Source organism: Plecotus auritus (genome assembly GCF_963455305.1).
Source record: "Plecotus auritus genome assembly, chromosome: 3".
Classification (NCBI taxonomy): domain Eukaryota; kingdom Metazoa; phylum Chordata; class Mammalia; order Chiroptera; family Vespertilionidae; genus Plecotus; species Plecotus auritus.
Window position 1 is genome coordinate 9644146 of NC_137772.1, and position 27254 is coordinate 9671399.

At 42.9% G+C, this 27254-nt stretch overlaps 1 protein-coding gene across 2 annotated transcripts in view; it reads left to right on the forward strand.

Annotated features, from left to right (window-relative positions):
* The window catches only part of SNX25 (sorting nexin 25), a 112749-nt gene that overhangs the window by 79526 nt on the left and 5969 nt on the right, over nucleotides 1-27254 (forward strand). For both annotated transcript variants that reach the window (XM_080661551.1, XM_080661550.1), the window contains 9 exons: nucleotides 1968-2149; nucleotides 5221-5352; nucleotides 6284-6556; nucleotides 9469-9633; nucleotides 12550-12681; nucleotides 15979-16119; nucleotides 17798-17911; nucleotides 20194-20358; nucleotides 24036-24153. In XM_080661551.1, the coding sequence (XP_080517677.1) occupies nucleotides 1968-2149; nucleotides 5221-5352; nucleotides 6284-6556; nucleotides 9469-9633; nucleotides 12550-12681; nucleotides 15979-16119; nucleotides 17798-17911; nucleotides 20194-20358; nucleotides 24036-24153 (1422 nt within the window). The remainder of the gene's footprint in view (nucleotides 1-1967; nucleotides 2150-5220; nucleotides 5353-6283; nucleotides 6557-9468; nucleotides 9634-12549; nucleotides 12682-15978; nucleotides 16120-17797; nucleotides 17912-20193; nucleotides 20359-24035; nucleotides 24154-27254) is intronic.

Consider the following 27254-nt stretch of genomic DNA (forward strand, 5'->3'; position numbering starts at 1 on the left):
ACAGGCTGCTCTTGCATTCGTTAGCAACAAGCTTGTGCCCACACAATGGCATAGGATTGCTTTTTAACAAACAGAAGGCACTCAGGGAGCAGGCGACATTCAAGTAGAACACCAGAATATTCTCTGCCCTGCAGCTGGGTTTAGGGGAATGTTTATTCTCTTTTATTCTCCCTTTTCTTTGGAATCTGCTTCTAGTTTTTTGTATTTATAAAAGGCTTTTACAGCTTTCCTAGGAGAAGAAGAATTTGATTGTTGGTAAATGTGTTCAGTTTTTTCCATGTATGTCTCTTTATTAGCCTCTTTTCACCCCAAATTAAAATATGTTCTAGGTTTATTTTGTAAAAAGCATTTTTTTATCCCCAGTGTTAGGGCGATTTAAATGCTATGCACAGAATTTTGATTTTTAAAGATATATGTTTAAAAATAAATTTTTAAATTTCTGAAAGATTAGCTATTCCAAGCATCTATTTCTTTAGAGGCACACACAGCGCTTCCTAGTTTGCATAGACTAATCTGGGGGTAGACTATTTTCACCCTGATCTTCCCACGGGGAGGCTCTGTGATACTAGTGTTCCTGTTGAGATGAAAGCTGCATTCCTGAGTTCTTTGGTCGGGACCTCTGGCAGCCAAGCACAGGACCAGCTGAGAAGCCATGTGGAAGTCAAATGAAAGATCTGAGCACCATGTGGGGAAACGTCTTATAATATCTGCCAGGCCCTCCTGCCAGGCCATCCAGTGACTTGCCGTCTGCGGTGGCCCTGTGCTAAACCCTGGAAAAGCTGCTTCTGAAAGATAACATGTTCTGTGGGGCTTGTCTGAGTTTTTTCAGGTCGTCTGTTGGGCCTGCCGGGGTCCTGTTTTAAGCATTTGTAGAAACTGACTAAGTGGACATGAGAGGGAATGATCACGCTGGGGAATTGGAGGTCTCCAGCCGAGAAAGAAAACGTTTCTTACTCTACTTTGAGGGGCACCAAGAAACAAAGCACAGACCCCCTTCTTTTATTGGGGTGGTTCCAGTCTCAGCCACGTACATGAGGCCTCGCCTCCGGGGGTGAGCTGCCCTGCCTGGGAGCATGTGTGTGTGGGTCACCCAGGCCGGGCACTGCCCAGCCATCTCAGGGGTTTCTGAAGTGAGTCTGCTCTTCAGCTCTCCACCGCGAGTTTCACTTTCCACTCCTGCAGCCCTCTGACCCCCACTCTTACCTGCTCCCTCTAAGCAGGTAACCTCACTCTCTCCGCCAAGAAAACGGAGTCCATGTGGGGGAGCTGCTTCAGCTTCATCCATTCTGGTTATGCAGTGGCGGCGGCTTCCCCACAGCCAGCCTCTGCACCTGTCTCCTGGGTTCCATCCCCCGCCTGTCACCTCTCCTTCTCCCCTCGTGGTCCTTTCTCATCAGCATTCAAACCAGCTCACTTCTGTCCCGTTAAAAAACACACAAGACTAACAAAAGCCTTCCCTCCACCCCAACCCCTGCTTCAGATTGCGTAGGCAAAGCAGGCCATTTTCCACAAGGTACTGCTCAATGCTTAGTCGATTTTAAAAATTAATTTTGCGTGGGTTTTTTGCTTTTACTTTAAATTTTATAACATCAGCTTAAGGAATTTTAAACCATTGTAAAACATCCGCAGATGAGTAGACCTGTGCAGTTCGAACCGCGTTGTTCAGGGGTTAACTGTATATCCATGCAGACATGCGGATCGGTTTGTGAGTGTGTGTTGACAGGGGGTTTGTAAAATGGTTTACACTGAGTAAGATTTGTCAGTAACATAGTTAAAAATGAGTGGTATTTCTGTTGAGAGTAAGAGTATGTGTGGCCTGAATTCTATCCTATTCCGTCCTATCCCATCCTGTTCTTAGTGCCCACGTTGTTCAGAATGCCCCTCCCCGGACAGTGACTGGTTCGGAGCTGTTGCGTTCCCTTTCACCTCCTGCTCTGACCGGGCACTGTCCCTCCCTCCCATTCCAGGAAAAGAAACTGCTGCGATGAAAGCGGACCTCCTGAGGGCCAGGAATATGAAAAGGTACATCAACCAACTGACGGTGGCGAAGAAGCAGTGCGAGAAGAGAATCAGGATGCTGGGCGGCCCCGACTACGACCAGCAAGAGGACGGGGCCTTGGATGAGGCGGAAGGGCCTCAAAGCCAGAAGGTAGAACTCTCAGTTCCTTGTTTTGACCATTTCGTGTTCGTTGTGAACACTGGTGGAATCGGAGATACAGTCTTTTAACTTGGTGGTATTTAACTTAAGGCGTGTGTTCCAGAATACAGACTCACATGTTTGCTTTTATGAGTGAAGAGCTGTATTACCTGGTGTCATTGACTTCCGGGAATGGTAATAGGCACGATAGGTAGGCATGGGGTGGATGTATGTGTGTGTGCGCATGCCTGTGAGGCATGGGGTGGATGTATGTGTGTGTGCGCATGCCTGTGAGGCATGGGGTGGATGTATGTGTGTGTGCGCATGCCTGTGAGGCATGGGGTGGATGTATGTGTGTGTGCGCATGCCTGTGAGGCATGGGGTGGATGTATGTGTGTGTGCGCATGCCTGTGAGGCATGGGGTGGATGTATGTGTGTGTGCGCATGCCTGTGTGTGTTTTCCCAGCCTCCCGTTCCCTTCCACAATCCTAGAGGAGCATAATTTAAAACCTTCCCACAAAGAAAACTTCAGGCTCATCATTTCACTAGTGAATTCTGTTAACCATTTTAAGGCAGAGATGAAATCAGTCTTAACTACACCTGTTTAATAAGTGGAAGGGAAAAACGTCACAAGAAGAAAAAACAAAACACCCCAAACTACTAACCAATATCCATCATGACCCTAATAGAAAATAGAAAATGCCTTACCAATATTTTGGCAAATCAAATCCAGCAATCTATAGATAGAAAAGTACTCCAATGTCCTTAGTATAAACATTTTGTGCATTGTTTATCTGCGATTCTATTGTCAAGGCTTAATGGAATACTCATTTTTATTTTTTTTTTAAATATATTGATTTCAGAGAGGAAGGGAGAGGGATAGAGAGATAGAAACATCAATGATGAGAGAGAATCATTGATCGGCCGCCTCCTGCACACCCCCTACTGGGGATTGAGCACACAACCTGGGCATGTGCCCTTGGCTGGAATCGAACCTGGGACCCCTCAGTCCACAGGCCGACGCTCTATCCACTGAGCCAAACCGGCCAGGGCGGAATACTCATTTTTAAAAGCAGCTTTATTAAGGTATAATGACATACACTTTTATTTAAAATGTATACAAAGAAATGTTGACATATGTATATACTCATGAAATTGTCATCACAATGAAGGTAGCCGGCATCTTTATCATCCACAAGAGTTTCCTGGAGCTCTTTGTAACCTCTCGGCCCCTCTGAGTAATTCTTTCTCCCACGCTTACTCACCTAGAAAGCGACCTCTTGGCTACCTTGTTTTTTGCCACCCATCATTGTCTTGTCTGTCTTAGCCAAAATCCTGGTTCAGGCTTTTTCTGATGAGTTTCTGTTGTCGGTTGCGATACACAGCAGCTGTTATAAGTCTCACAGCAACCCATAAAGTCAGCGGTGTTATCCTCATTCTACAGATGAAGAAACTGAGGCTCAGAGTGGTGGAGTAACAGAGCTCGTGGGCCTAGAAAGTGGCAGAGTCAGGATGCAAACCTAGGTAGTGTAGGTGTCACACAGTGAAATGCTCATGCGGGTCTCAAGAGAAGGAAAAAACAAATGGAGTAGAAACTGGGTTAATCTACCAGCCGAGATAGGAGGTACATCAGGTGTTTTAGTAATCCTACTTGAGATACACCTACCCTCATTTATGTGGATATATTTGCACTTTGGGGACTGAACATAGAAAGAATTAAATGTAACAATGGAATAGTTTAGATTTTTTGGACTTAATTTTGCAAATACGTGAATTTGTATCCAACTGGGGCATCATTTGATCTGAGTGAACTTATGCTGGGAAACCTTCCTTAGAATTTGTTGAATGTCCTTCCTGCTCAACTCCTCCCTATATTAAAAATCAGTGGCTCTCTGAGTGACCTGTCCTTCATAGCCATAGGTGGTGTGGGTTCCTAACCTCTCAGGAGCATGGACAGTTAGGATTTATACTTCAGAGTGCATCGCCAGTATGGTTTACATAAAGTAAAGCTACATGCTAGTCTCCCAGAGTGAGTAAATAACTAAATACTAATGGTCTGGAGTCTTTATGGGAACTAATTTTTAGTGGTCTGTAGCAAGGGATGGCCATCTTTTTAATTAGTTACCAGAAGTTATTAGAAAAAATGTCCCTTTCTGCCCACAGAACAGATTGAGGGTTACTGTTGCCAGAAGAGTTGAATATTCATTGACCACATGCACTTGGTAACATTTCTGAAAATACTATCATGGTATTAAGAATCTTAAATTGTTTTCTTTTCATTGCATTTGAGTTATACTTAGATGCCATTTAAAAAAACCTCATTAAGAACCAAGAATATGAGACTTAAATTCCTTCTAAATTAACTTGGGGCATTTCTCCTAGTTCATTGAGTTATGAATTATAATGAAGGTCATCTGCTTTCTCATATCTCAGCAGTCCATGCTTACGATCGTTCCCACAGAGTCTTCAACTAATGCTTTTTCTTTTACTGTAAGCATGCAGAATAATAAAGGTAATTTGGGATATCCATACAATGGAATATTATGGATTAATTAAATTATACTTATAAAATAGTTTTAAATGAATGTGATACTCTAAACAAAAAGGGCAAAATATAAAATAATTTGTAGATTTGCTCAGCTATATAAAAATAGGATGGAAAGCAAAAATACCAAATTATTACACTCAGGCTTCCTGGTCTTTAATATATTTCTCTTGAATTTTTCTATTATTGGCATCTATTGCTTTCAGCAGTACATCCAATAGGGCAGGGTTATGTCTATTTCATTTCCTAGAAGTGTGCCTGATAACTGAGTTGATTCCAAATAGATTTTGTGCTGAAAGAATGAATGATTAATAGAAAATTGGAATTTATTGAATATGTGCATTTTGAATATTCAGTAAACTTTTACCATTTAAAATTTAAGAGGGTGAGAGAAGTACTACATTGACTAAGTATTACATTGACTATGACCTTAAAACAGTGAGGCATTTTTCCCCCCTGAACTAATCCATTGGAAGTTAAAGCAAACTGATATTTAAAATTAGGTCTTTAAGAGCGTTTTCTTAAATTCTCTTAATAGATTCTTCAATTTGAAGATATCTTGGCCAATACTTTCTACCGAGAGCATTTCCGAATGTACATGGAAAGAATGGACAAGAGAGCTCTGATTGGCTTTTGGGAGTCTGTGGAATATTTAAAGAATGCTAATAAGGTAATATAGTTAGACTAAGGAATATTAATCACTAGCTGATAAAAACTTGTATGCTAGGCAGTTTGTCTATGTTTCTCAGTGAAACTGTAAGATAAGAATACATGAAAAGAACATTTTAACCAAATATTATATTGGCATTATGTTGTAGCCCATAATGGTAAATAAAAATTAGCTTTTTTTTTTTTTTTTTAAAACTAAAGATGTTTTGGAATGTGTAATCAAAGGGAAAAAAAGGATTTATAAAAGTACCAAAATAGTGAATTTAGTTTCAGGTACTTCCTTTTTGACATACTATATAACGGCATGTGCATACCCATATTGCTGTTATAATAAATTTGGTCTTGTCACCTATAACTCAACCTTATAACCTTGTTATTTTTAATATAATGTGCATATTTTATACTACTGATTGTTCTCCTTTTATTTAAAATATGACTGAGGTAAGGAACACAGAAAAAAATTTTGGTTACAGTGAAAGCCCAACAGTAAACATTGTGTTTTGTACTTGGCAATTTCTCAGTGTATATTTAAGAATTAAATTCAAGAATATGAAGTATATCTGTATGGATACATCTATAAATATACTTAACATATACAATCTATGTACATATATTTTGTGCGTCTTACTAAAGAAGCACAAAGAGCACTGTGTACATTGAATTACTCATTTGTACTTTACGTGAGTGTCGCTGGAATTGAATGCCACCTGTTAACTTCAACATGAAGTGTTCATTTTAAGGAACCGCTGTTGTGTTCAGTGTCTGACACTCACCCCTTGGCCCTGAATGTGCACAAAGCCTTGGGCCCACCCTGGCTACCAGTGTGCATTCTCAGTGTCTCCCTTCCCCCTTTAAAGCACAGAGAAGGCAGAAGAGAAGAATTCTCAGAGGTGATATTTCTTACTTTCCTCATTCTCTTCCTGTCGTTTCAGAATGAAATCCCACAGTTAGTTGGCGAAATTTACCAGAATTTCTTTGTGGAGAGCAAAGAAATATCTGTGGAAAAATCCCTTTACAAAGAGATCCAGCAGTGTCTTGTAGGAAATAAAGGTATTGAAGTGTTCTTCAAAATCCAGGGAGATGTTTATGAGGCCCTGAAGGACAGGTATTACCCTTCGTTTATTGTCAGTGACCTGTATGAGAAAATGACGACGAAAGAGGAAGAAACACATGCCTCACAGTTGACTTCTAACAAGGATGAAGCGGTGAGTCCCATTCCACTTTCTGCTTCCTTCTCGGTGCGTGAACTTCGAACATGATTAGGTGAGCACATACTGTACAAGCCAAATTTGGGGTGCACTTCCATCTTTTACCATACAGGAATTCCAGTAGCACTTGAAGTTGAATTACCATGTTGCTTGTGGCCTTACACGTGTCTTTCTTTGTCCTTCTGACCAACTGGCTACCATTTTCCAACACTTTGTCAGAGACCTCCCTGCCTTATGCCTGCCTGAGACACACCTGGTCTGACTCCTGAAAATCTGTGAGGTGGGCTGTTTGAGACAAAGGATGGGGGGGAAATAAGGAGAGGAAGAGAATGTGAGAGGAGTCATGAGAAATACTTTGGAGTTAAAAAAAATCAGGTGAAATGAAGATGTTCTGAAAGGAACCTTGCTCTCCATACCTGAAGTCTGATTTCAGTTAGTGTACTAGGTCGTTCTCTTTAGCCCCAGCGGCTATCCATTCACTATCAATGACTTATATTATTATTGAGTTTTAAGTTTTGTGAAGGTACAAAGAAAAAATGTGTTTTAGAGTCTTCTTACATAGAAAGTTACCATTTATCTTGGATTCTTTCTTCCCAGTTCACTGTATCTCAAACCCTGAGGATCAAGTACTTGCACATGATAATATTAGAATCTGGCATCTCTGAACTGTTGTTAAATTCATTCATTCAGGCTTTTTTTTAAAAAAACATGTTTTTATTGATTTGAGAGGGAGAAAGAGATAGAAACATCAATGAAAGAGAATCATTGATCGGCTGCCTCCTACATGCCCCCTACTACTGGGGATTGTGCCTGCAACCCGAGCATGTGCCCTGACCAATGTCCACTATGAACCATGACCTCCTGGGTCACAGGTGGATGCTCAACCATTGAGCCATACTTGCTGGGCCAGGCTTTTTAAAAAAAAGTTTTGTTACTTGGTTGTTTACATTTTTGGTGTACAAAACCACTAAGCTCTTTGGTCCAAAACTCATAAAACTCATTGCATTTTCTTTATAAGACAGGCCAGTTTGTTTTTTTGTTTGTTTGTTTGTTAATCCTCATCCAAGGATATTTTTCAAGGGATGGGGGGAGAGACAGAGAGAGAGAAACATTGATGTGAAAGAGACACATAACATGGTTGATTCCCTCATACACCCTGGCCAGGACCAGGAATTGATCCTGCAACCAAGGTACTTGCCCTTGACTAGACTCAAACCTGTGACTCTTCAGTCCACGACCAACACTCTGTCCACTGAGCCAAACTGGCTAGGGCAGGCCAGTTTATTTTAACTGTGCTATCTCTCTACCTAAAAGTTAAAATGGTCAATATGCAAATGAGGTTATTCAAATTAATAAAAACATTAATACCCAACAGATAAATTGAATAAGGACTTTAACTGACACTTGATAAGAAAAGTAATAGTAAACAAAACATTAAAAAATGTCCAACTTCACCTAGGATTCAAAGGGGGGTATTATGTATTACTGATGTTTTGATAGTTCCTACTCTTAGTTTCAATAATCAAAGTTATTTACAAATTTATCCTAGAACATAGCTAAAAATGAGAAAAAAGTTGATGCACAATGGAGTTTAATACATCTGGGAGAGCAAAAGTGCAAATCAACTCATAGAGGAGCAGCAGCATCTGCCTCAGTTAAATGTCAATTCATAAAGTACCATGCGGACATAAATTATAATTTTTTTAAAAATATATTTTATTGATTTTTTACAGAGGAAGGGAGAGGGATAGAGAGTTAGAAACATCGATGAGAGAGAAACATCGATCAGCTGCCTCCTGCACACCTCCCACTGGGGATGTGCCCGCAACCAAGGTACATGCCCTTGACCGGAATCGAACCCAGGACCCTTCAGTCTGCAGGCTGACGCTCTATCCACTGAGCCAAACCGGTTTCGGCCATAAATTATAATTTTGAAGACTGTAATACCCTCAAAATATGTTATGGGAAAAAGGCAGAATACCCACTCAAGTGTGTACAGGTGTAAAATTATGTCATAATAGATATACTGTAGACAGGATTAGAAAGAAACTACAGAAATGAAAGCAGCTTGGCTTGCTATGATTATAATAGCTTATTTTCCTTTGAAAAAATTTAATACCCTGTTACAATTCATAATAGTTAGAAGAAAAAACTCTGGATGAAAGTTAAGGAGTAAATAAACCTGAAGATAGTTCTCAGCAGTTCTTTTCAGTGTCCTGATGTTGCTGCTCATGAATCTAATTAACAGGCCCTTTAGTAATCTTGCCAGATTACTCCAAGTTATATAGTTCTTTGTGAACTTTAAGTCACTTTCAAATGCTAACCATTTTACTAGTAAATAATCAACGTAATGATTTATAAAATACATCTTCAAGAGAAGGACTGAACAAAGTGTATACAGGAAGTACTTTTGCTAGTGGGAATTTGGAAATTGTATTTTAAAGAGACTTGCATGCGTTTTTCCATAATATTCTTAGGACACCAAAACGAATCCAAACCTGTGTCTCTGTCCAAGATGAGGCACAGGACATTGCGGCTGAGCTGGGAAGATAACTGTTGCCTCGCCTTGTTCCATGCACATTCCCTTGGGTGAAGCATTTGGGAAAGAATGGTGTGGAATCATTTTCCTTTCCCTAGGATAGTAAATGTTTCCTTTTTTTTTTGTTTGTTGTGGTTTTTTTTTTCTCATTGCAATTCTGAACACCAATTACTTTGGTTCCAGATACTTTAATTTTTCACTTTACTGAGAAAAAGCAGTCTGCTTCTAGACTTGGTGCTATAGATTTCTCCTTAGTGGAGCCTAGAACTTGGGTAGTGTGTTGTACTGATGCAGTGCCTGTCTGATAGGTAATAACTACGGAATAGTCCATCTTTGTATGACACAGTGGTTATGTGCCTTCCTCCTCCAGAGCCTGGGAGATGAGGCTGGTGAGGAAGCTGTGGATGAAGGCACCAGTCAGATTAATGAACAAGCCAGTTTTGCTGTAAACAAACTACGAGAACTAAACGAGAAACTTGAATATAAAAGGCAAGCTCTAAATTCTATTCAAAATGCACCAAAACCTGACAAGAAGGTAACTCTTTTGCTTTCAAGGTTGTCTTTCAAAGTTTCCATTTTTTAAATTTGATAAATAGTAGTTTTCAGTTTATGCTGAGGTGCCCCAGTTTCTTTAAAAAGAATTTTATTTTAAGTTCTATTGTTGTTATTATTATTTTGCTTCTAGTAAGAATTAGAAACGTACTTGTTTTTACTCTTTCGTGATTTGGGTTTCTTTCCCCACTGTCATCTGTGAGTAAGTGTTCCCTGGACTGGCTTGCCTGCAGTACCAAGGTCGTTTCTGCAAGTGAGTTAACTGCTCAAGAACAACCTTTACCTTTTTTTTTTTTTTTTTACTTTCTTATAAATGCTGCAAGTAAAATATAGAGACCCTCACCAAATTATGCAAGAAATAAATTATTTTGCTAAAATCCAACAGAACTTGTAAACAGCACCTCACTAATTGGCATTTGTCACACCCCGGAGGCGGTGTGGCCTTTGCCTTGGGTTCATGCCTCATTTGAATCCACCAAGGAGGTCTAATGGAGGTGCGGCTGACACCCTTTGGTCTGCTAACCTGATCTCTGGCACTTCCTGCACGTGTGCTCCGAGACATAAGTGATGAGTAAATGAATGGTGCTGTGATGGTCACTGTGAAGAATCAATGAAATATAGACTCTACCACCTGCTCTTAGGGAGCAAACATGCCGAATGTGGACCCAAAACATAGTCCGATGAAAATGAGGCAGGTGGTCCCAGCCCTGACCGGTGGCAAAATGCGGGACAATGGCCCGGCCGGAGGCTTCCTGCAGTGTTTCTAAGGAAGGAAGGGGTCCCCATAGGCTGCATGTTGAGGAGGGTATGGGGGCAAAGCTGCTGTCTTCAAACTACAGTTTTCTCATAAAAGAGATCCAAGGAGACGGTAAACATAACAATTTTTAAAAAAATTATTTATTTTTTAAAAATTGTAGTAAAATAAGCATGACATTAAATGTTACCATTTTAGCCATTTTAAAATATACAGGTTAATGTGAAATACACTCACATTGCTGTGAAACTGTCACCGCGATCCATCTTTAGAACTTGCTTCCTCTTGCAGAATTGCAGCTCTGTACCCACTAAACACTAACTCCCCATCGCTCCTTCCCCAGCCTTCGGCCACCACCGTTGTGCTCTCTGTCTGTTATGAATTTAACTAGTCCAAGTACCTCGGTCAGTGGAATCATACAGTATTCTTCCTTTTGCGACTGGCGTGTTTCATTTAGCATAATGTCTTCAAGGTTCATTCATATATTACTATGTGTCAGAGTTTCCTTCCTTTTTAAAGCTAAATAATATTTCATTGTATGAGTATTAAGCGACAGATGGATGGATAAACAAAACATTGGTTTTGTTTATCCATCCATCTGTCGCTTAATACTTTGTTTGCTTCCACTATTGGCTATTGTGACTAATGCTGCCATAATCATGGGTGTGCAAATATCTCTTTGAGATTCTTTTTTTTTTTTTTTCCAGTTCTTTTGGGTGTATACCCAGAGCTGTAATTGCTGGGATATATGTTAATTTTGCTTTTTAATTTTTTGAGGAATCTCCATACTGTCCCACAGTGGCTGCACCATTGTATCTTATCACCATACATAGGATTCTGATTTCTCTGTATCCTGACCAATACTTGTTATTTTCTGTTGGGGGTGTGTGTGTATGTGTGTGTGTGTACATGTTTTTAATAATAACAATCCTAATGGGTGTGAGGTGGTATCTCACTCTGGTTTTGTTTTGCATTTCCCTAATGATTAGTGATGTTGAGTATCTTTTCATGAACTTTTTGGCCATTCATATATCTTCTTTGGAGAAATGTTTAAGTCCTTTGCCCATTTTTTAATTAGGTTGTTTATTTTGTTGTTGTTGGGTTTTAGGCGTTCTCTATATGTTCTGGATATTAATCCCCTATCAGATATGTGATTTGCAAATATATTCTTCCATTCTGTTGATTGTCTTTTTACTGTGTTAATAGTGTTCTTTGCCCAAAAGTTTACAATTTTTATGAAGTCTAATTTTTCTATATTTTCTTTTGTTGCCTGTGCCTTTGGTGTCATAGCCAAGAAATTATTACCAATTAAAAGTGATGAAGCTTTTCCCCAGGTTTTCTTCTAAGGATTTTATAGTTTTAACTTTGTGTTTAGGTCTTTGATCCGTTTTGAGGTAGTTGTAGTAGATGGTGTTAGGTAAGGGTCTAACTTCATTGTTTTACATGTGATATCCCAGTTTTTTCAGCACCATTTGTTGGAAAGGTTGTCTTTTTCCCACTGAATGGTCTTGGTACCCTTGTCAAATACCATTTGACCATAAGTGAAGGCTTACTTCTTTGCTTTCTTTTCTGTTCCATTGGTCTGTATGTCTGTCTTTATTTCAGTACCAAATTGTTTGGATTAGTGTACTTTTGTCATAGGTGTTGAAATTAGGAAGTGTGAGTTTTCCATCTTTGTTCTTTTCTCCCCAGGTTGTCTGTTCTATTCATTCTCCCTTGAGATTCCACATAGATTATAGGATGGATTTTTCTGTTTGTGCAAAAAAAAAATCATTGCGATTTAGACAGGGATTGCATTGCATCTGTAGATCACTTTGGGTAGTATTGCATCTTAGCAATCTTTTGTCTTCCAATCCATGATCATGGGCTATCTTTCCATTTGTTTATATTTAATTTCTTTCATCAATGTTCTGTAGTTTTTATTGTAAAAGTATTTCACTTGCTTGCTTAAGTTCATCCTATGTATTTTTTTTTTATGCTGTTGTAATGGAATTGTTTTCTTAATTTCCTTTTTGGATTATCTATTATTAGTATATAGATATGCAACTGATTTTGTGTGTGTTGATTTTGTACCCTGCTACTTTTTAAAAATTGTATAGCATTTTAAATAGCTTTATAACTCCCAGGATGTATTCCCTGTGGCAGATTGTTTCCAAGTTGAAGGAGGAAATAATTCTAACAGAGAAAGAACGCACAGACCTTCAGCTGCACCTGGCAAGGACAGACTGGTGGTGTGAGAACCTTGGAATGTGGAAAGCTTCCATCACAAGTGGAGAGGTGGGTTTCATTGTTTTTACTCCCAATTTATTTTAAAAGTTTGACTCATAAGAAAAGATTTTACTCTGGAGAATTAAGGTTGAGGGTGGAAATCTTATATTTATTCTCCTAGACTGCATTTGTCCTACCTTCCTCCCCCATATTTCACTCTGGTTCTCCCGTGACTGGGAGCTACACTCGGCTGCCTGGTAGAGACCTGTTCTATCCACTGTAGACAGAAAGTTGTCCTTGTTCACTGGAATTGTAAGAGACTTCAGATTGGAGCAGTTAATGTCTTTAAATTACCATTTTATTTTTCCATTGAAGGTTGAAATAAAATGAAAAGCACTATTTAAAATTTGGAGGTAAAAAGTTTTAAATTTATACATTCCCGTGGGACTGCTGGTGACTGGCAATGAGGCGACCCCAGAAATTTAAGTGTTTCTGGTCATTCCATCCTTCTGACTTCAGTTGTTCCAATGTCAGTAGCTGTAAGATCTTTAGTAAAATATTTTGTTTTTTGAATTAGAAAATATTTTGCTATTCTCTGATGAGATGGAATAATCTTTTTTAGATTATGCTATATCCCTTTTATTTTGTCTAAAATAATTACATTTAAAAGAAAGATGCTTATAGGCATTTACATTGTTAATGTTGACAACTCCTTCCTTCCTGTCTGCTGGGACCTAGAGATCAGGTCCACCATAGAGTACACAAGTAACAAGATCCTGAGTAAGAGTGTGTTAATGTTTTGCCCCATCATTGTTTCCAGTGGCTTGTTAAATACTCAGCGCCTTAGATTTGCAAGGACCTATCTGCCCAGCTTATCTTTGTTCATCCCTGCCTTTCCCACCATCCCAGTGGCTGGATACATACTGGGGGAGGGCTTAAGAGTCACAATCTTAAATTATTCTCTAGATTAGAGAACGAAACAAAGCCACCTGAAAGCACACACCTTACATGAGAGCTTAACCAAGAACCCTTAGTATATCTTTGGTACTTACTGGCACTCTTATTAAGGTAAACTGCAGGGTAATATGCTTTTTGGGGGGCAATAGATCAGGGAAGATTGCACCCAACCTTGAAATACTATATAGAAATATCAGCCTTGATGCACAGCCAATAGGTTACACAGGACAATGCTGGTTTGATTCTTGGTCAGGGCACATACCTGAGTTGTGGGATTGATCCCCAGTTGAGGCACATATAGAAGGAAATTGATCAGTGTTTCTCTCTCTCTCTCTCTCTCTCTCTCTCTCTCTCTCTCTCTCTCTGTCGTTCTCTCCCTTCCTCTCTCTAAGTATATTCTTGGGTGAGAATTAAAAAGAAACCCTTGATAATTGTAGATAGAGTTATCTTTAGGGTGAAGTCAGGGGTATCTCATGTCAAAAAATGGTAGAGGAGGCCAGTGGAGGGAAAGAACACAAATTCTGTCACCGCCTCAGTGTTGCCTTAGAGCTGCCTCTGACATTTCACAGTTTATTAAAATCACCTTCCAAAGGCAAATGCTGCAGGAGGGAGAGAGGGAAGGGGAAAACTCTCACGAGGCACTTGGCCCTGGTCCTCAGCTGTTACTCGGGAGCTTGCTGCAGCACCAGGGTTACTGCAACGGGAATGGAATGCACCCAGCGGGGTCGCCTCACTGCCAGTCACCAGCAGTCCCCCGGGAATGTGTAGGCATGGTTACACTGCTCCAGACTCTCCTGGGCTGAGGCTGGACCCCCCACTTACTAGACGTGTGATGCTAGGACAGTCAGAGACCCTGTCTGTGCCTCCACTTCCCCTGTTCTTACAGGGGTAACAGCTCTGCCTCACAGAGCTCAGCGTGTGCTCAGTAGATCTCACATCTCTGTTCTGTGCTTTTCTTATTGGCTCTTTCTCTCTAATTTGATTTGTTACTGATTCAAGCTTAAATCTTTTGTTTCTTCTGTTATCAATTTGCATTAAAAATAATAGTGGCCTCTGCCTTGTCGGTGTGGCTCAGTAGTTGAGCATCAACTAGTTGAGCATGAACCAGAAGGTCACGGTTTGATTCCTGGTCAGGGCACAGGCCTGCGTTGCAGACCCGATGCCCAGTGTGGGGTGTGCTGGAGGCAGCTGATCAATGATTCTCTCTCATCATTGATGTTTCTATACCTTCCTCTTTCTGAAATCAATAAAAACATATTTCAAAAATAATAATAATAGTGGGCTCTTGTGAATATGTTGGCGTGCATGTGTGTATCTGTATGAATATATGTGTGTGTTTGTGAATTATCTAAATTGGGAGGTAGAGGACATTATGTCTCCCTCCCAATGTAAAATTTCATGAAAATAGAAACCATGGTTTGTTGAATCCTGAAATTAAACTGGGGAAACCCTCATATTTCACACCTGTTTGCTTGCTGTTGATGTGATTTTTCAAGGAAACACAGGATGGTAAGTCTGCCATATTAGTTTTCTTTTGCTGTAGAACAAATTATCACCAATTTCAAAGCTTAAAAAACAGCAACACCCACTTCTTAGATCACAATGCCATGGGCCCATAGTCCAGCACGATATGGCTGGTTCTCTGTTCATTGTGTCATAAAGCTGAAATCGAGATGTTGGCCAGACTGAGTTCTTGTCTAGAGACTCTGGGGGAAAATTCTCTTCCAAGTTCATTCAGGTTGTTGGCAGAATTGGTTCCCTGAGGTTGCGGAGCTGAGGTCTCTGTTCTGGCCATCAGCTGGGGGTGGTTCCTCGTTCCTGGAAGTGCTCCCAGATCCTCTCCTCGTGCCCTCTCCATCCTGAAGCTAGCAGCATGCTCAGTCCTGTGTCTCCAGTCCGCCTCTGTGACTGCCTCTTCTCCCACTGGCCAGAGAGATCTCTCTGCTTTGAAAGGGCTCATGTGATTAGGTTAGGCCAGGGGTGGGCAAACTTTTTGACTCGAGGGCCACAATGGGTTCTTAAACTGGACCGGAGGGCCAGAACAAAAGCATGGATGGAGTGTTTGTGTGAACTAATATAAATTCAAAGTAAAGGAGCGGAGGGGAGAGCAAGAGAACCCTCCGCTCTTTCGGCTCCGCGGGCCGGATAGAACGGCCGAACGGGCCGGATCCGGCCTGCGGGCCGTAGTTTGCCCACGGCTGGCTTAGGCCCTCCCAGGCCATTTCTGAGGTCATCTGTGCCATAAACCATCCTAATTGTCAGGAGAGAATCCATCAGAGTCACAGTCTCAGGGACTATGCAGGGCGTCTTCACGGAGGGAGGGGAGACTTGGGGACGTGTGAAATCTTGCTGCCACCGGCTCCCCATGCTCTTTGTTGTTATTGTGTTTGTTTTGTTTTGTTTTCCAAGGTCACAGAGGAGAATGGGGAGCAGATGCCCTGTTACTTTGTCATGGTAAGCTTACAGGACGTTGGAGGAGTTGAAACCAAGAACTGGACGGTCCCCAGAAGGCTCAGTGAGTTCCAGAATTTACACCGGAAACTCAGTGAGGTACGAATACTCACAGAACGTTAGAATTACTGAGCAGGAGGAGGTGTGAGAGCTCATTTCCCGTAAGGAAACTGGTTAATCTTTTTTGCTGTTGGTACGGGCAAAGTGGTATTTTTAGCCTGACATTTAGAAATTTACTCATAGATCAAACCATCTAGATTCATCTATTTTTTTTTAAATATATTTTATTGATTTTTTACAGAGAGGAAGGGAGAGGGATAGAGAGTTAGAAACATCGATGAGAGAGAAACATCGATCAGCTGCCTCCTGCACACCCCCTACTGGGGATGTGCCCGCAACCAAGGTACATGCCCTTGACCAGAATTGAACCTGGGACCCTTGAGTCCGCAGGCCAACGCTCTATCCACTGAGCCAAACCGGTTTCTTACTCAAAGCTATGATTTATCCACATTGCTGCACGTAGCTGTAGTTTATTTTCATTCTTTGGAATGCATTACATAAATACACTACATTGTACGTATCTGTTGGATTTTAGCAAAATAATTTATTTCTTGCATAATTTGGTGAGGGTCTCTATATTTTACTTGCAGCATTTATAAGAAAGTAAAAAAAAAAAAAGGTAAAGGTTGTTCTTGAGCAGTTAACTCACTTGCAGAAACGACCTTGGTACTGCAGGCAAGCCAGTCCAGGGAACACTTACTCACAGATGACAGTGGGGAAAGAAACCCAAATCACGAAAGAGTAAAAACAAGTACGTTTCTAATTCTTACTAGAAGCAAAATAATAATAACAACAATAGAACTTAAAATAAAATTCTTTTTAAAGAAACTGGGGCACCTCAGCATAAACTGAAAACTACTATTTATCAAATTTAAAAAATGGAAACTTTGAAAGACAACCTTGAAAGCAAAAGAGTTACCTTCTTGTCAGGTTTTGGTGCATTTTGAATAGAATTTAGAGCTTGCCTTTTATATTCAAGTTTCTCGTTTAGTTCTCGTAGTTTGTTTACAGCAAAACTGGCTTGTTCATTAATCTGACTGGTGCCTTCATCCACAGCTTCCTCACCAGCCTCATCTCCCAGGCTCTGGAGGAGGAAGGCACATAACCACTGTGTCATACAAAGATGGACTATTCCGTAGTTATTACCTATCAGACAGGCACTGCATCAGTACAACACACTACCCAAGTTCTAGGCTCCACTAAGGAGAAATCTTTGACCACATGGGGGCAGCCATCTTGTGTGTTGGAGTGATGGTCAATTTGCATATTACTCTTTTATTAGATAGGATAGCTTTGCATCCTGCAGTTTGCCACTGAAGACAGTAACAGAGCTTCAACCCAAGTTACTGCTTCTTTCCATTGTGTTCTTTTGTCAGCTTTGATCGCTTTAGGCAGCGATGTTGTAAACCCGGCACATTCTCCTGTGAGCCAGGTGTGCGTGCCTCGCGGGCTGTGCTCCTGTGCGTGTGTGCAAACCAGCCCCGTCCGCGTGGCTTCAGGACTTAGGGGTCTGGGGTGAGCTTTAGCTTTTTCATCATATGGCCCATTCCTCCAAATTCCGTGAGCCTGGTTAGAACAGGTAGGTTTTCAAGTCTCAAATCTCAGAGGAACGAGTATGGGAGGAAGATATTTGGTTTGTTCTGTTTGTAATTCTGAGTCTCTTTCCAAGATTAAAATGTAAGTTCAAGATACTAACATTTAATCCCCCTCCCCACAGTGCTTCCCTTCTTTAAAAAAAGTCCAGCTGCCTTCTCTCAGCAAGCTGCCTTTCAAGTCTATCGATCAAAAGTTTATGGAAAAGTCCAAGAAGCAGTTAAACAAGTTTCTACAGGTAAGGCCTGAAACGTTTTAGCTATGAGATGCAAGTCAGTTACTTTGGGTGACACTGTCATCAATATAAGAGCTTGCTCGTTTGCTTTCTGCTCTCACAGGCTGTGCCGATCCTCAGGTGTCTTTTTTGGTAACTAAAGTGTAGTGTACACACAGAAAGTGCAGGCAGGTGTGTACAGTTTTCTCCTCTTCACAAACTGAACACACCCTCAGCCCAGAAACAAAATGTTGCCGGTCCCTCCAGCTTCCTTCCCGCCACTGCTCCTGAGCCAAAGGCGACCAGGATGAGACTCCTAACCTTACAGATCGTTACAGCTGGCTTTGAATTGTATATAAACGAGTCACACAGTATGCGCTCCTTGTGTCTGACTTCTTTCACTCAACGTTATGTTCATGAGATTCACTCATAGTGCTGTTTCAGTCTGGATCTTTAGTTTTCATGGTTGTATAGGTTTATTTTTTTGGTGGTTTTATTTTTTTGGTACTTTAAGTATTATTTTGTATTAGTTTCAGGTATACAGCACAGTGGTTAGACAAGGATATACTTTACAAAGTGCTCCCCCGGTTATATTTCCAGTTCCCCCCTGGCAACATACATGGTCATTATAATATTATTGCCTATGTTCCCTATGCTGTTCTTTACATCCCTGTGACTAGTTTGTAACTCCCAGTCTGTACCTCTTAGTCCCTTCACCTCTTTCACCTGGTCCCCCACTCCCATCCTTCTGTGTCTATTCCTTCTGTGGCTGATGATCATTTGCATAGTTTCCAGTTGGAGACCATATGAGAGCTCTTGTTCTAGGGAGGGTCTTTGGGTTTACAGATTTCAACCTTCATCTGATCAGATCCACTATGAATGTCATGGACCAACTCCTGGGACTAGAACTTACCCTCTTCCACCTCCCAGTTCCCGTCATCAGAAGCACAGTGTGCTCTCTGTATTCTACCCTCCCAGGGGGTACATCATCCATGGGCAGCATTTCCCACTGCTTATTTGTTCCTGAACTCTGATACTTTAATACTAGGCATTTAAACCTTCCTATGGTCACACTGTTAATTTTACTGTCTTAGCCAGCAGTAGCACTTGCTTGTACATAAACTTGATTTATGTTCTCCTTTCCTCTCTGCTAAAGCCAGATAGGTACATAAAGAATCGAGTTTAAGAGCCAATCAAAATCTATGTATATATAAAAGACTAATATGCTAAGTGTCCCTCCGCCCATCCAACTGGTTGCTATGACATGCACTGATCACCAGGGGGCAGATGCTCAATGCAGGAGCTGCCAAGCTGCAGTGACTTGGCAGCGGCTGTTCTTGGGTGATGCACCCTGAAACCAGAGAGGAGGGAGCCCGATTCCCCGCAGGGCCATACGATTCCACCTTCAGCCGTGGGTTGTGTTGTTGCTTGGGCACTGTCGGCCCCAAATCTGGTTTATTGCACACTTGCATTTGCATTCCACACCCTGTACGACAGCAACTTTGCAGAGTGCCCTCTTGCACTCCAGGATCCCTCTGTGGATGTTGGAGAGCTGGTTTCGGCCAGATCCCCGCAGGCCAGGCCGAGGGACCCCACCTGCCGGAGGGACCCCGCTCATTCTGTAGGAGCCCTTTGAGCCACGGTGCCACCCCAGGTGCGCTGGCTGGGGAGGGACTTCAGGAGGTTGGCTCCAGGGTGTGTCCCACCCCGCCGGCCACCTTCTAATTCCTTTCAATGTGCACGAATCTTTCAATGTGCACGAATCCGCGCACCAAGTCTCTAGTGGTTATATATTTAGGTAAACAAGCCCTTCGTGGCAGAGGGAGCACAGTGAGACGAGACTGCTGTCTGGTGGGCACTGCCGCCGTGTGACAGCTCGGGCTCCTTTCTCCAGCTGGTGTGCAGAGTCTGAATGTAGCCGTGAAAGGGTGGTTGATGGATCCTTTGTATTGTGCAAATATGTAAGCGGTTCAAACACAAACCAGTGGGCATTTCAAAGGTGGTGGTTTTGGGTCTGCTAGATGTGTGCAAAGTGAGGATTTGGGTGGCAATGAGCAGTGCAGACCAGGTGGGCTCTGCTGTCTGCAGTCTCCCACCGGCAGAATGACGGGCACCCGGCCCACCTAGAGAGCGTGGTCTGCCATTACGACCACTGAGAGCTGATCTAAGACATTGTATTCCAGGGGGAAAGGGAGGTGGCTTGGGTTCAGAATTCTGATGACGTGAATTGCCTTCATTGGCTGGGCCGTGGCCTCTGCAGCACAGACGTGCTCCCACAGAGCAGTAATCAGTCCTTTCCTCCCCAGAATCTGCTTTCAGATGAAAGGCTGTACCAGAGCGAAGCACTCTATGCCTTCTTGAGCCCTTCTCCTGACTACCTCAAGGCTATTGATGTGCAGGGGAAAAAGTCCACTTTTTCATTATCCTCCTTTTTGGAAAGACTTCCCCGCGACTTCTTCTCCCATCAGGAGGTGAGTTGTGCCATTTGTTAGCGTGTTTAAGCAGATGTCTTACTGAAGGCAGTTCGAAGTAGCAGATGTTGGTCGAAAGCATGCTACTAATGGGGAAAGGCAGAGGCATCCACTTCCAGTTATTATCACTGTCACACTTTGGACACCTGCTTGTGCTCCCCGACAAGCCACTTGGAAGCATAGAGACACAGGAATGAAAGGATTAATAACATGTAGGTACGTGGAATGACTTAAGCTGGAGGGGAGGTGGGAGATCCTCAAATCCCATTGGTATCTAAATGCCCGGGGGAAAGGCATCTTGGGAGTAAGGAATTTGGCCAGCCCAGTTCCTTATGCACAACTGAAGGTTGAGTAAACTTGGGCTCTACCACCTCCCACTGGCTGGATGTCACATACGCCTGGACCGCGGGCAGAGAACGTTCGTTTGTAGTTCGAGTGTCTGGACCTCCAGCCCTACCGAGGGAGTCCAGGCAGAGGAGTTTAGACTTGATTTTCAGGGAATGGAAAGCCCCGGACTATTCTGAAGCAGTGGTATGTATGGGTGAATAGAGGGAGACTGCAGACATTTGCCATCTTACGTTCTGGACCTCGGCTTCCCTCACATTTAGGCCTCGGAAGCCCTGGTTTGGCTCTCCAGCAAACTGCACAAGACCATCTCCGAAATGGCATCTCCTAGTTCATTGCTAAGTGCCCCTTAATGAGCTGAACAGCAGAAGGAACTGGTGATGAAAAGGAGCATCATGCTACCGCATTCTGAGCTGGGAGGAGAAATCTGTGCAGCACAGAGTCTGTCCACACCAGCGTGCTGGTCTCCGTGTAAACCCGCCTCCGTCTCAGGGTCCCTCACCTCTTCCCTTCACAGCCCTGTGTGTCATGTCTGGCTATACCTGGCTGGCTTACCTCCAGTTTATTCCCAACCTCTTCACAGCACCTCACCTCCTTGTAGAAACAGCTACGTGACTATTTGTCAGTCTCCCCAGAGCTGCGGGCCACCAAAGTCTGGATCCACATAGTGCTCATTGGCACTAGCCTGGTGCCTGCAACTTGCTGACATGCAGATCAGGAAATGAGACTAGCTGAAGGGACAGAATAAAAGCTTGAATCGGAGCTTTAAAAATAACTAGATTTGGAGGAGGATCCAAGGTGGTGGCGTAGGTAAACACCTAAACTGCTGCCTTGCACAACAATTTCAAAACTACAGCTAAAAAACAGAATGGACATCATCCAGAACCACAAGAAACCTGGCTGAGTGGAAATTCTACAACTAGAAGGAAAGAGAGGGGCACACGGAGACTCAGAGGAGCTGCAAAAAGCTGAGGTATGGAGACGCGCAGACAGGACGGGCGGCTGAGTGCCTGGCTAGCTTTCTGTAGCGGAAGAGAGATGGAAGCTCCCGACTGCACTGAACCCCAGTTCCGGGCGAGACCCTGGGGACCCAGACTCATACGGGGGGAGTCTGGACTGTCGGGAAAAGAGAGGAGCACACAGAAACTCAGGGGAGCCGTGAAAGGCAGAGGTCAGGAGGCGCACACGTGAGTGCGCGCAGAGAGGACTGACTGCTGAGTGTGCCGCTGGCTTTCTCTAGCGGGAGGAAGATGGAAGCTCCCGACTGTGCTGAACTCCAGTCCCGGGCGAGAATCTGGGAATCCAGATTCATTGGGGGAGAAACTGGACTGTCTGGCAGCGGGCGAAACTCGAGGGCAGCTTTCTCTCAGAGGTGCTTGCAGCGATTACCGAGGGATACTGAGACCCAGGGGCCTCATAGGGCAGGGCTGACGGGAAGCCAAGGCTGTCTGCTCAGCCCTGAGTGTCTGCCCCATCCAAGCTGAACACAGAGGCTTTTGCAATTTTGCAAGTCTTGTCTCATAAGGCTATCTCCAGCACAGAAGTTCTCCCATCGTAGACACAGCTGATCCTCACAGCCAATTGGCCTAGAGGTCAATTCCTCCCAGTGGATACTAACAACAATCAAGACTTAACTACAACAAGGCTGTACTCACAGTCCACAAAGGGGTGCACCAAGAGTGTCCACCTCAGGTAACTGGGGAGGCTGAGCCACTGGGCCCTATAGGACACCTAGTACACAAAGCCACTCTACCAACTCAGGGAAGCAAAGAAAATGCGGAGACAAGGAAACAGATCACAAATGAAAGATATGGAGGAGAGCAAACGACTGGATATAGAGTTCAAAACCACGGTTATAAGGTTTTTCAAGAATTTCCTAGAAAAGGCCGATAAATTTAGCGAGACCCTCGAGGATATGAAAAAAGACCAACTAGAAATTAAACATACACTGACTGAAATAAAAAATATCATACAGAGACCCAATAGCAGACTAGAGGAACGCAAGAATCAAGTCAAAGATTTGAAATACAAAGAAGCAAAAAACACTCAACTGGAAAAGCAAAAAGAAAAAAGAATCCAAAAATTTGAAGATAGTGTAAGGAGCCTCTGGGACAACTTCAAGCGTACCAACATCAGAATTATGGGGGTGCCAGAAGAAGAGAGAGAGCAAGATACTGAAAACCTATTTGAAGAAATAATGACAGAAAACTTCCCCCACCTGGTGAAAGAAATAGACTTACAAGTCCAGGAAGCGCAGAGAACCCCAAACAAGAGGAATCCAAAGAGGACCACACCAAGACACATCATAATTAAAATGCCAAGGGCAAAAGACAGAATCTTAAAAGCAGCAAGTGAAAAAGTTAGCTACCTACAAGGGAGTACCCATACGACTGTCAGCTGATTTCTCAACAGCAACTATGCAGGCCAGAAGGGAGTGGCAAGAAATATTCAAAGTGATGAATAGCAAGAACCTACAACCAAGATTACTCTACCCAGCAAAGCTATCATTCAGAATTGAAGGGCAGATAAAGAGCTTCACAGATAAGAAAAAGCTAAAGGAGTTCATCACCGCCAAACCAGTATTATATGAAATGCTGAAAGGTATTCTTTAAGAAGAGAAAGAAGAAAAAGGTAAAGATAAAAGTCATAAACAACAAATACATACCTACCAACAAGTGAATCTAAAAATCAAGTGAATAAAAAATCTGATGAACAGAATAAACTGGTGAATATAATAGAATCAGGGGCATAGAAAGGGAGTGGACTGACAATTCTTGGGGGGAAAGGGGTGTGGGGGGTGCGGGAAGAGACTGGACAAAAATCATACACCTATGGATGAGGACAGTAGTGGGGAGGTAAGGCAGAGGGTGGGGTGGGAACCGGGTGGAGGGGAGCTATGGGGGGAAAAAGAGGAACAATTGTAATAATCTGAACAATAAAGATTTATTAAATTAAAAAAAAACTAGATTTCTTTAAAATATGCAGTTTTAAGAATAGCAAATTTAAAACCATTTAAGTTAAAAAGCCTTTTAAACTCAAAATGCTTAGAAAACTATTTCGCTGTCTACTAATTCACTCCTTATCAGTCCGGGGACAGAGGTTTTTCACAGTCATATTAAACCTTTAAAGTTTAAGATCAGGCTCTCCCTTGGGGTTAGATACATTTCCCCTTCTTTATTGAAAATGCATAGATGTCTGCATGCAGGATAGTTGAAGGATTGTGTGAGACTGAGATGTTAACACACAGTTTGGAATTACACTTGAAAAGGACAACAACTCTAGCACTTTCTTGGATAAGTGACCTGCTTCCTATGACTTTTCTGCACCCCCAGGAGGAGACAGAGGAGGACAGTGACCTGTCAGATTATGGTGACGATGTGGATGGGAGGAAAGACTCCTTGGCGGAACCGTGCTTCATGTTGATTGGGGAGATTTTTGAACTTCGAGGAAGTAAGCCTTTTTGTTATTATTTAGTGTTATTTTCTAGTTAAGGGGTTATACATATACACATTTAATATCCCTTTATTCCTGAATCAGACTTGTTTTTATGTTCATTCATTCATTCATTCATTCAGCAAATACTCCTAAGGGCCAACCAGGTACTATGGCTGGACCTGAGGATGCAACCTTAAGACAGATGGCTAGTGTACTCTTGGCACTCAGGGCCCTGACTTACCCTGCACCGTCCTTCTGAGTACAGAAAGAGAATGCCTTGAATTTCTTTTCATGTCACTTAGCACAGTCCCACTGCTTTATCCCCAAAAGGTAAGCAGAAATACTTTTTCGTAGCAGAGGAACAGCCCTGTTATTGAAGATGAGGTTTGGTTGTTGCTGAGATAGTGTTATGGCCAGGGGCACAGGACAGCCTCCATCCTGCTTCACCCTCAACCACCTCTCTTTACGTGGAGAGTGGCTATCAGTGGAGGGCTGGGGGAATTTTGTCCCCAGGGGACTTGGCAATGTCTGTAAACCTTTTTGGTTGTCCAAACTTGGGGGTGGTGCCACAGGCAGCCAGTGGGTGGAAGCCAGGGGTGCTGCTAAACTTCTGCGATGCCCAGGTGAGCCCCTCCCAACAGACTTATCCTGCCCCAAATGACAGGCATGCTCAGACTGAGAGTGCCTACCTTGGTAGTTCTTAGGGGACATGTACTTAGAAGAAACAAGAGCAGAATAGGATCAAATACTATTTTGTTAAGACCCACCCAAGGGCCTCCCTCCTAAAGCAGTAGTTGGGTGAGAAGTCAAACTGTACTACTTGGTTTAGTCTTGAGTCCTAAACAGAACTCTCTGCCACCCACTCCCCACAGACACACATACACACATCTTCTGCTGCCCCCAACACTCTTATCATGGGACGAGTGCACTCAGTCATACTGGGGCCTCAGTACCAGCTGGCGATGTGATGGTGCGTAAAGGCCCACCCAGGAGAGGAAGCATGCAAGAGAGCAAGGCTTGTTTGCAAGGCATAGTGATGCCACCAGCCAGTCAAGTGGTCCCCCCGGCTGTCCTGGGCTCTCTCCACCCAGATTAGCATCTTCTCCCTTGGGGCAAAGGAGGTGGGCTGGGAGTGGGTCTTATATAGGAAGTGGGGCTATGTGTCCCTTCTGAATTATGTATCCCCTAATGTCACCTAAAGAATTATTAGCAGATGAAAAAACTCCAAGCGGAAATGTTTCTGTGTGACTTTTATTCCTCAGTGACTACTACAATGTCTGAACCATAGTAGGTGGTCAGTAAAATGCCTGGATGGATGCGCTGATGGATGAATAGGCGAGAACATTTTAAGTGCCAGAATTAATTATTTTGGTCATTGAACTTTTTCTTCGCCTAAGCCCAAACTTAAACAATCAGCAAATACTTGGGAGCATATTTTAGATACAGCTCTGTAGGGGACACAAAACTATATCAGATGTAGATTCTTCCTTCAGTGCATTTACAAGATAAGGGTTCCAAAAATGTAACTCACATTAAGGAACAGACACAATTAAATTCAGAACTGCAGGCAGAGGTTTATATATAAGGATGTTCATTTTCAGCAAAATTTCAATATTGAAAAGTTGAAACTAAGCTAAATGTCAGAAACGGAGGGTAAATTTGGGTGATGGAATATCACCCAAATATTAAAGATCCTTTCAGATGAAAAAGCTACAGCTGTTGCATACTTCAGACACTGTCAGATATTTACTGCCGTTTCCCTGGGTTCGGGGTGGTCAGCAATACTAGCCCTCCACCCACAGTGTCCCCTCTTCCTCATGAAACCGGCTCATGAAGCCTGTTCCTGGCGTTTTCGCCTTTGCATGCAGAGATCCACTGTGGTGCGTCTGCCAGGGCCAGTCAGGGCAGGAGCAGGTCCTCCATCCTGTGCCTGCTCAGATGCATATTTGGTTTTGCTGGCGACATTTCCGAGGGGGAAAATAGAACATCATTTATAATGAGATGCGATATTTTTGCCGTCAGCAAAATCCTAGTGTTGCTGCAGCTGCCTCTGTGGCTTTGAGCAAAGGAGCTCTTGGAAGGAGTCACTGGGCTGTTTTGTTGCATACGTAGGGGCTGGGAGGATAGGAAAAGGTAGTAGAGTAAGCAGGTATCGGTGATAGGAGGGAATTTGGAGCAAGGCCACTTTCGGTTCCTGCTCTGGTTGAGTGTGCAAAAAGGAACCAGTAATAATACAGCCTTTTGAACATGTATAAGCAGTCAGTCGGCTGACAGGCCTTTTTTCTCGAGATGCACATGTCCTCAGACCCCTGGTAGGAGCCGCCTCTCTCCTGCCCTAGAAAGGCCGCGAGAGTTACCTTCCCTGACAGCCAGGCTCCCCAGCCTAAACGCCAGCCGCAGACGACGAGGTCTACAGCTGGCAGCGTGCCGTGTGCCATCGGAAATTTAAGGTGCTGTTAGAGGCATGGTCTCAACTCCAGGACTTGAATCTTCCTTGAAGGATTAACAACACTATAACTGGTCATTTAGATCCATTTAAAATGTTAGAAATGACCTTAGACTGTTCTAAAGTCTAGTACTAGATCTATGTGAATTGCTCACGTGTGTGTTTGTGGCTTCCCTGCCCAGAGGGTTTGTGCATTCACTCCTTCAGGTTTTCTAACTGGCACAGGAGCCCTGAACTCTCGGCTCCACTATAGTGAAGTCTGAGTGTCTCATCTGCTCGTGTGTCTGTAGCTACATGTTTCAGTGAATGGAGGTGACTATATAAATGGCAAACTGGTTTAGTTTCCAACTTGCAGACCTGCAATGTCCTCACAGCATCACTTTGCCTTCTTTTTGTTTATGTTTATATTCTGTACCTATAGAATAATAAACGTTTAGATTTGTAGAACCCTTCACAACACTCTTTCCCACAAAATACCGGTAAGACCCTCAGCGCAAAAAACGCGCATGTTAATACTGTCCTTTCCCAGATGGGAAACGGAGGCTCAGAGGACGTGGCTGTTGTCGAGCTGCTCCAGGCGGCAGGAGAGGACCGAATTCACGGCTCAGGATCCTGCTGTTCCCCCAAAGGCATAAAATATACGAAAGTGCATGATGCTCTACAAACTACT